At 44.4% G+C, this 10,170-nt stretch overlaps 1 protein-coding gene across 1 annotated transcript in view; it reads right to left on the bottom strand.

Moving 5' to 3' along the window:
* Positions 1-9,817: 9,817 nt before the first annotated feature.
* LOC137637889 (uncharacterized) overlaps positions 9,818-10,170 on the bottom strand; it is a 912-nt gene continuing 559 nt past the window's right edge. The window contains exon 1 of the mRNA XM_068369997.1: positions 9,818-10,170. This exon is cut by the window's right edge and continues 559 nt beyond it. Within this exon, the coding sequence (XP_068226098.1) occupies positions 9,838-10,170 (333 nt within the window). The 3' untranslated portion in view covers positions 9,818-9,837.

The raw sequence follows: 10,170 nt of genomic DNA, 5'->3' as shown, positions 1-10,170 counted from the left end.
CGGCTTGCCGGCGATCTGCCATCACCTAAAGTGTCACCCTCTCTCACTGCCACATAGACTGATGGCTGGGAAGAGTCCATCCTTGATGGGGACCTACCGGTGCCAGTCGGGCCTCCAGCATGCCGCCAGGCTGCGGGCACCACCAATCCTGGCGTTACAGTGGACAGTCACTCCTCCCTCCTGCTGGCAGCTAATATTGTGCAGCTATGGATAATAGCCAGTACACCTATGGTATAGTTATACCCTAGACTGAAAACTTATATATAGTTGTACAGTAAAAATTTTCCAGCATATTCTGCACTTCCATGTGCAGTCTCTTGCCAGGACCTAATCTGATAAGGGGGCTTAGCTTATCCCCCTTTTTCTTATACACTGAATGAATTCAGCTTCCCCGTCTTACTGTACCTAATTCTCTAGAGGAAGCCTAAGCTTGGCTCATCCAGCACGGATGCTCTTCCTCCCCCTAGGACCCATGACGGTTCTCTTGAATTAGTTACAGTATGGTGTCGCGGCAATTGGCTGGGCGGGATGCGCAAATATGCGTCTTTCCTACCTCCTTTCCGGCTTACTTATCCTAAGCCTACACACACTGGAAGCTTATAAGTTTGCTAACTTATTCTAATCTAAGATTAATGTAAGTCATGTTTGTATTGACTTCCTAATACTCATTTCCTCTTTCTTTTACAGGAGGAGTATGTGAAGTGTGAGAGCGCCTTCTGCAGTGTTCGTCGCCCCAACTCATGGCCACCTGGCGTGCTGGACCCACGCTGGCTGTTCCGTCACGAAGGGGAACCTTCGCCATTGGGATCCGCAGGCCTGTAATGTCTGCAAGGAACTGCTTGATGAGGCGTTTGACAACCCTCCGTCAGCAGAGGCTAGGGATAACACCCAAGAGAAACCGCGCAAGTGGGTGCGCGGGTTTCAGAAGAATTCCACGGGGCCCTATCTCCCAAGCGAGAAGATGAGAGTTCTGCTCTTTCCTAAGGCATCTGCTGCTGCCGTTATCCCTAAGGATGAGATCCCCTGCGTCCAACTAATGGTCGAACCGGATGTTGCGGCCGCTCTCCAAGATTGTCATCTCGATGAAGTGGAGAGGATGTCGGATGTGTCCGAAAATACGTAAAGGACCCTCATGACGGAGGGTCAAGAAGAGGAAGAGGATCAGGTGGACACCCCTGATTCAGGACGAGGTCGCCCGTGCGCCCTCCGTGGCTTTCATCGTGGTCTCTGAACCCATCCTCTCTACATCTGCCACTCCGATACCTGTGGTACCGGGCACCCAGGATACCATCCAAGCACTGGTGGCATCCCTGGACGAGAAGTTCCGCAAGGGGCATGCGGACCTTAAGATTGAGCTTCTGACCTTGAAGAAGCAGCCTAAGAAGATCTCCGTCAAGGATCTTCCCCCCTATTCAGTGACCAATCCCTGGAGGCATGCAAAACACATGCCAATCACGACCGGACGCATTTTCATCAATGATAAGCTAGGTGCCGTCCCCCTTGAAGAGGTGGAGTTCTACCCTAGCTTCGACGCCTACCCAGTACCCGGACTGTTACATCCGTCTCAAGTCCGAACCAGTCTCCAAGGAGGAGACCGAGCCTAAGGAGGTCACAGTTTTTTACCACGCCAAGGCTCAAGCTATGCTGGCTGACTGCCTCAAGAGCAGAGGATACACCAACTCCAAGATGCCGGCTTTGAGCAAGAAGCACCCGTCTTTTCTTGCTCCTCCCAACGTGGTCTTTCCCTTTGCGGAAAAGGCGCTGAATTCCGTGTTGAAGGCGGTGGAGGAAGGAAAACCCTGCCCTACATTGGAGGAATGTAGGCCTCTCTCCCTCGCCCTACCTCCCAATGATAAAAGCTGGAAGGACATCCAGCTTACCTTCATGGTTGGAAAGCTGGAGGCTGACGTCCCTGGACGTCAGTTTAATGAAGACCTCCCCAAGCTCACCGACTACCTCTTGCGTCGTTGGGAACAGGACACGAAAGAGAGGCTGGCCGCCTCTCTGTCTCTTCAAGTACAACTTGAGACAATGGCCGGGGACATTAGGGTCCCAGGCTACTACATGGTTCTTGCAAAGACCCACCTTGCGACCTTGCTGAAGGATTTGTACAGCTTCATCAAGGCCCGAAGAGCCTGTGGAGAGTTCGTGTTTGCGGACGCCACCGTTAAACACGAACCCCGGAAACTGATTCCCTCCAACATCTGGGGCAAATACCTCTTTCCAGTAGACCTGGTGAAAGAGATTGCGGACAAAGCCGCCACTTAGAATCGGAACCTTCTCAATAAGTGGGGCATGTTCCGAAAGAGGAAATCTTCTCGGGATGAGGGTCCACAGCCTAAGAAGTAGTCCAACAAGCCCCGACCCCAGCAGCGTCAGGCCAAACGCCAGTTTCCGGCACCCGCTACTCCCCAGCTAGTGGCTCAACCACAGCAGACATTTCAGCTGGTCCCTCAGCCGGTGGTGGCCCAGTCACCAGTTTTCACCCCTGCCTATGAAAGGCAATCCACTACCTTTCACCCCAAAGGTAGAGGCTCCGGCAAGGGCTCCTCTCGACGTCCATCCAGAGGGAGAGGAGGAAGGGGAGCAAGCAGCCGAGGTGGTAAACCCTCGGGAAACCAGAAGCAATGAAGTGCTTCCGATGGGAGGAAGACTCCGCCACTTCCAGGATCGTTGGACCTTCGATCCTTGGGCCCACAGCATCGTCAAGAAGAGACTAGGGTGGAGCTGGATAAAACCACCTTCAGTCTTCCACCAATTCTTCCAACCCTCAACCCCCATCCTGGAAGAATATGTCCGAGAACTCTTGAACAAGAAGGCGATCAAGAGGGTAAAGTCCAACAGGTTCCAGGGAAGACTGTTTTGTGTTCCCAAGAAAGACTCAGAAAAACTCAGAGTCATTCTGGAGTTGTCCCCTGTCAACAAGTTCATTGCGAACAACAAATTCAAGATGCTGACTCTTCAACAGATAAGAGCCCTACTGCCTCACAAGGCTTACACGGTCTCAATAGACCTGGCGGACGCATACTGGCACATTCCAATGAATCACCAGGCTTCCTCCTACCTAGGATTCAAGCTTCAAAGAAGTCATTACACCTTCAGGGCTATGCCCTTTGGACTCAACGTGGCCCCAAGAATCTTCACGAAGCTCGCAGACACGATCGTCCAACAGCTACGCCTTCAAGGCGTCCAGGTGATGGCTTACCTAGACGATTGGCTGGTCTGACGACATCGTCAGAAGAATGCTCGCGTGCCTGCAGAAAGGTGACCCAGTTCCTGGAACATCTGGGTTTCAAAATCAACACCAAAAAGTCTCGACTGTCTCCAGCTCAGAAGTTTCAATGGTTTGGAATCCATTGGAACCTTCAGTCACACCGTCTTTCCATCCCTCTGAAGAAAAGGAAGAAAATGGCCGGATCTGTCAAGAGACTTCTAAAATCCAAACTGGAAGAGATGGCACCTCTCAGCAGTTCACCTACAAGGATTCCGCAATATGACGGCGGACGCTCTATTGAGGACAAGCCCCATAGAGTCGGAATGGTCCCTAGACGCAAGATCATTCTCCTTCATCTCCCGTCAAGTCCCGGAACTGCAGATCGACCTCTTCGCGACGAGCGACAACAACCAACTTCCTCTGTACGTGACCCCATACGAGGACCCCAAAGCGGAAGCAGTGGACGCCATGTCCCTGGATTGGAACAGATGGTCCAAGATTTACCTGTTCCCTCCACCCAACCTTCTGCTGAAAGTCTTCTCCAAACTGAGAACCTTCAAGGGAACAGCAGCCCTAGTGACTCCCAAGTGGCCCCGGAGCAACTGGTTCCCCCTAGTCCTGGAGCTAGAGCCCAACCTGATCTCTCTGCCGGACCCAGTTCTCTCCCAGCAGGTTCAGAAGTCGACTGTCTTCGCTTCGTCACAGAAAACCCGAGACCTTCATCTCATGATTTTCTCTCCCTAGCCGTGAAGAAAAGGTTTGGAATCTCAAAGAAATTTTTAGACTTCCTAGAGGAATACAAAATAAAAGTCTACCAGAAGGCAATATGGTTCATCCTGGAAGAAGTGGGTGTCCTTCGTCAAGGCAAAGAATCCTACGGAAATAACCATAGATTTCTGTATGTCCTTCTTCATTCACCTTCATGGACAAGGCTTAGCAGCCAATACGATTTCCATTTGTAAATCGGCCTTGACAAGACCACTACTGTATGCCTTCCAGATAGACCTGTCCAACGAAATCTTTAGCAAACTTCCGAAGGCATGTGCTAGACTCCGGCCTGCACCTCCACCGAGACCCATCTCCTGGTCTCTGGATAAGGTGCTCCATTTTGCCTCTAGCCTGGACAACGAATCTTGCCCTCTGAAAGACTTGACTCAAAAAGTGATTCTCCTTTTTGCTCTTGCCTCGGGAGCACGAATCAGTGAAATAGTGGCTTTATCTAGATAAGAGGGCCAGATACAGTTCGCCGAAACAGGGGAACTTACCCTCTTCCCTGACCCAACGTTTCTCGCTAAGAATGAACTCCCTACTAAGAAGAGGGGCCCATGTAGAATCTGCCCTCTGAAGGAAGATGTCTCTCTATGCCCAGTAGAGAGTCTAAAGGTCTATCTTCGAAGAACTTCAGACTTTGGCGGAGGGCAACTCTTTAAAGGAGAAACATCGGGTAGTGATTTGTCACTTAAACAACTAAGGGCGAAAATCACTTACTTTATTCGCAGAGCAGATCCTGACAGTACACCCGCAGGTCATGATCCTAGAAAAGTCGCCTCTTCCCTAAATTTTTTCCAAGGAATGGATTTCGAAAGCCTTCAATCTTTCACAGGCTGGAAATCCTCAAGACTGTTCTTTAAACACTATGCGAAGCAGGTGCACGAAGTCAAGAGATTCGTGGTGGCCACAGGTAGCGTATTGAAACCTGCTGCTTAGTGCTGCGTAGAACAGTGAGTTATTTCGGGACTCTTAACTCAACGGGTGCCTGTGTTGACCCTAGTGTGATACATAGTGATTTTAAGTGCCACTTAGTGGCAAAAAAGACTGTTCTTCTACAAGGTGAAGTAACATAGACTTGAACACGTGTGCCACATGTTTATTTGGACATGAAGTGTATTGTGTCCTTAAAAGACTCAAGTTCCTCTGGAACCCATGTGTGTAATGGCAAGTTTTCCTTTTCAGATTCCACACCCTTGTCTTATGTAGTCCTCAGTCTATGTTTATTAATCAATAATTTTATTGTAAATTATTCATCTTATTTCATATTATCGCGAATATTTTCTTGAATAAAATAGAAATTTCGCTACCATATGCATCTTATTTCGCCCCTCTATATGAAATACACTACTGTTACTGAGTTTTATTGCCCCTATTTTAACCTTTATTATAATTCATGTTATAATATTGCTCCTGTGTGATATAAGCTCACTTAAGAAAAGTAAAATATTTGTTCCCATACAAGTACTTAACTTTGCTGATCTGTCTGCGAGACCGACAAGATCCTCGTCTACAGGTGAGTTTGTCTTCATCAGGATACTTCGAGATGTTCCTATCGTCCAAACAGGACTTCCCTGCCAGGGGGCCAGGAAGCCATGTCATAGTTTATGCTATTGGTAATGACATGTAACGGAGATGTCACGGTCTCTAAGGTCATCAGACCAAAGGAATATTGTTTGAAGTAGAAGGCACTACCGAAACGGGGAAAATCCACGATACACTAATTATCTGGTACACTTCCATCAGGACATCATGGCTTGAGCCCAAAAAACGGATTTTGAGCGAAGCGAAAAATCTATTATTGGGTGAGAGAGCCATGACGTCCTGATGGACCCGCCCTCGTTCTCTATTCTGGCCCGTCAGGCCCCTTCCTTTCTTATTGTATCATGGAAGCTGAAAGATACGCTGGATAGAATCAGGAATGAAGCGCGCGGATGTGACGTAAACCAAGATGGCTGCCAGCTATGGCGGCCGTTTGTGTATATCGCTAGGTACCGTAACAGTAACGCAGGAGTTTTGTAACGGCTCCTCCTGATACTTGCCACACTTCCCCTTCGAAGCGTAAACGCTATGTGGGGTGCAGATAGCTATGTGGCGTGTCAAGCATACGTCCCCAGTTATTATACGATATGCTAAAGGGAAACCTTATGGGTACTCGCGCCAGAAGTTAGAATTCTGTGAAACCTTTAGTTTAATTCTCTGGGAACATCTACTGTAGTCATATATACCCCCAGGAAGCTACTGAAGGAACCTTCCATCAGGACGTCATGGCTATCTCACCCAAAAATAGATTTTTCGCTTTGCACAAAATCCGTTAAGTATGCATCTAGTTAATAAATGACATGGAATGTAAAGTAAGATTCAAGAAAATCAACTTGAAAATATCAACACAGATTGTAAGAATCAATCCTAGCAAAGGGCATCAATGTATTCTCATATCTTCCTGATAATATCATTCAAATTAGATTTCATGTGACGTCAATACTATCCTTAAGAAAATCCGGGACGTAAGAACGACTCCGCCTACTTTTGAAAAAAAGAGATCCCTGATTAGCTGTGAGCGTTTGAAGGGACGACTAGTAACGTGAAACTGCTTGTGATTGGTTGAACCTATTTTGACGACACAAGTGACGTTTTTTGGCCCAAATTATTGCTTAAATTTCCTTGAAAACAAACCAGTTATATCTATAGAAGGGTTTCAAACAATGGCATTATACATTCTTTCCTTACATACACGTTTTATAATTGCTCTAAAACCTTGGATTTAGATTAAACCTCTGTACCATTGTCCTCACATTGGCTCAATCTAGTTGTCAATGATCCCAATACCGTTGCCTCAGTCCACAATAGAATTGGTATCATTAAACCAGTCATCACATTTTTCTGTGATAGGCCAAAAAGAATATCAATGTATCCAAATATTCCTCTCTTGACTGAAACACGGAAGACTAGCAAATGTAAGAGCATTGGAATATTCGCCGAGAATTTTGAAGACATTCAAATTTTTATTTCAGCAACAAGGGTTGTGGCGGTCTGTGGTAACGTTCCTGACTGGTGATCGCCAAACTAGGGTTCAAGTCCCGCTCAAACTCGTTAGTTCATTGTGAGCTAAGGATGTGAGTTTTGGGAGCCTATAGGTCTATCTGCTGAGTCATCAGCAACCATTGCCTGGCCCTCCCTGGTCCTAGCTTCGGTGGGGAGGGGGCTTGGGTGCTGATAATATGTAATTTTATGGTCAGTTTTTAGGGCATTGTCCTGCTTGCTAGGGCATTGCCACTGTACTTTACCTTGCCTTTGCCATTCAGAAATGACTTTTAAACCTTTAAACTGTAACTGGACGACAGACTGCACATCAGTTATATTGTGCTTCTAGATCGCCTTTTTTTTATTTTGCTTGAGTATAATATCCTTTTAATTAACTCTTTGTTAACCAGTCGCCCAAGCTCTTGAAGCTGTTCAAGCTAACCTCTCCCAGTTACAGGAGCACATTCACTAATTGTCAAATGTAATCAATTTAATATACACCGCAGTAAAGCAAAAGGGCACCTGTGGAGGGATGATTTTGAGAAGATAACCTTGCTGGCAGAGCAATTAAACAATGAAGTCAGTTTACCAAGGCAATGTGGGACACAGACCCACCCAAGAAATTTACAAAGAACCCAAGTGGAGTATTTCCGACAGCCTGACCTTTGACCTTCATTGAAAACAATTGTGCCATCAATTGAGTGTATCGGACTGATAACTTGGAGGTTCATGCAATATTTAAAGGGGGAAGGGACAGTGACATTGCTCTATCGAGTAGGACAATGCCCTAGAGACTGACCATATATACAGTACATATGATCAGTGTCTAAGCCCCCAAGGTAGGACCAAGGAGGGCCAGGCAATGATTGCTGATGACTCAGCAGATAGAACTATAGGCTTCCCCAACTCCCATCCATAGCTCACAAGGATGACGTGGTTGCAACCAGGGCTGGGGATTCGGGACTCTGAACATCCGACTCCGACTCTGACTCCTATAATTTTTTAGAACCGACTCCGACTTAGACTCCAATTTAAAAAAAAAATAAGAATAATTAGATATTTTTATATAGTTTTCTTATTGTATGTTGCCTATTAGTCAGAATAGCATTTCATCATTACTAGCCTACTAGCCTAGTAAGTAATTGTTTTATTGGAAACATTTCACGTAATTTCTTGGATTCAGCTTTTCCTAGGTTACACGAAACTGTAATCAAAACACCCGTCATTTCGAGATGTTTACATATAAATAATGACTTAATTCTAAGATTATTCATATACGTGCTGCATAAAATTATGAATCAGTAACAACTCCTACCTTTTAAATGGCTAATGGTGATTAAATGAAGAGTTAATCATGAAATAAACTTTAATGTCCAGAGACTCTTACGTGGAGAGAACCGCTGCTCGCATGTATATTATCATGGTTTTGGTTTGGCTTATGGACGAGAGATGGCAGGAGCTATATGTGTTTCCCAGTGACTGCCTTTATTCGAGAGGGTGTTAAAGAAAACGGCGAGTAATATGAAACGTTTTTTGAGCGACTTAGAGAAAATTTGACTTCAGATACCAAAAGAGAATATTTCTCCAGCGCAAAAATTTCATTTTTGAGGAGTCGGAGTCGGTGGAATTTTACCGACTCCGACTCCTCTAGTCCATAAATTGGCCTCGACTCCGACTCAGACTCCCCAGCCCTGGTTGCAACGACCAAAGAAACTAACGAGCTTGAGCAGGACTTGAACCCCAGTGTGGCGTTGACCAGTCAGGGACGTTACTACATCGGCCACGTTTTACTTGAGGTAGTTCACACTTTACATCCTGAGATTTAGAAAGTGACAGAAACTGGATTATAAGTTCCACATTTAACACATATGATTCATGCGGGATAGAAATAATGCACTTTTAAACAAGATCTCGTATTTGAAATTGTAAAATTAATATATTGTCACTAGAATGGATTTACCTTTTATGTTTAAACCTTATATTGGCATTATGTAGGTTGGACGTATAGTAAGGGAAACACAAAGTAAGAGAAAGGGGGGATTGTTTTTTTTTTTTTTTTTTTTTTTTTTTTTTTTTAACATTCCTTTACAAATTATATTTTACATTTTTGTATACACCGTATAATATAAAAAAAATTACAATTTTATTATTTTTCTAAATAAGTTAGCAAGTTACAGAATTCGTAGGAGGTTCAAAATAAGTAAAACTAAAATTATTTCCCTGACGACTAACAGCAAAGACTCATATTTAATATTACTTTGATCCTGTTATGCTTTGATATTTGTACTATGGTTTTTTTTTTTTTTTTTTTTTTTTTACTGAGCATGTCTTCTAATTAGAACCTACGTGGGGATAAAAGCTTGTCTGATTATGACAATAATGGTAATAATTATCATGATAATTATTAGTAGTAGTATGCCACAGGTTAAACGTATCAAATATCAGATCTAATCAAGTAATGGATTTGAGAAGAACATTAGTAAAGCCGACGTGATATTATTGTAATTACACTTGAGGACTCTTTCTAATCGATGCAGAGGCTCATAATCATAGTAACTTGTAATTTATACGAAATTCTTAACACATTTGTAACCTTTCATTCTCACTAATGGCAATGTAGTATAGCTGGATGCCTAACATTCAGATAACAGATAAAGTCTTAAGACTGAGATTCTTATTTATTTGTACTTGGTTTTCAACTTTACAACACCTCATGTTTTCGCTTTTGACCACTTATAGTAAACCTGAGCTTTAGGACATTTTGTTTTTTGTTGTAATCTTTTTTTTTCTATTACTGGTCAGAAAATAAACGTCTCACTAAGAAACTTATACTAACACTCATCATAGGCTTCTTTGGCCTCTTTGAATTTGATGAACTCATCTACACTTTTCTTGAGGATTTTTGGCAAAGTCGAAAGATGTGGTTCAAGTTTTATCCTGTTCTCGTAAATGCTCATGTGACAGAGGTACTTCAACATCGGGGTATTTTTCAGGAACATCCTGCTGCAGGCGTTGTACTCTATCGACAGTTCTTCGGTTTCGACGCCGTCCTCCGATAGAGACTTATGAATGAGATCCTTTTTGCAATTGTTCGTCAAGACGAGGTTCAAGAATAAGTTGGCGTCGCTGCTCACGAAGATGATGCCATATCCTTGGCAATCGAA

Source organism: Palaemon carinicauda, chromosome 3 (genome assembly GCF_036898095.1).
Source record: "Palaemon carinicauda isolate YSFRI2023 chromosome 3, ASM3689809v2, whole genome shotgun sequence".
Lineage (NCBI taxonomy): Eukaryota > Metazoa > Arthropoda > Malacostraca > Decapoda > Palaemonidae > Palaemon > Palaemon carinicauda.
This window is presented reverse-complemented; position numbering and strand designations above follow the sequence as displayed.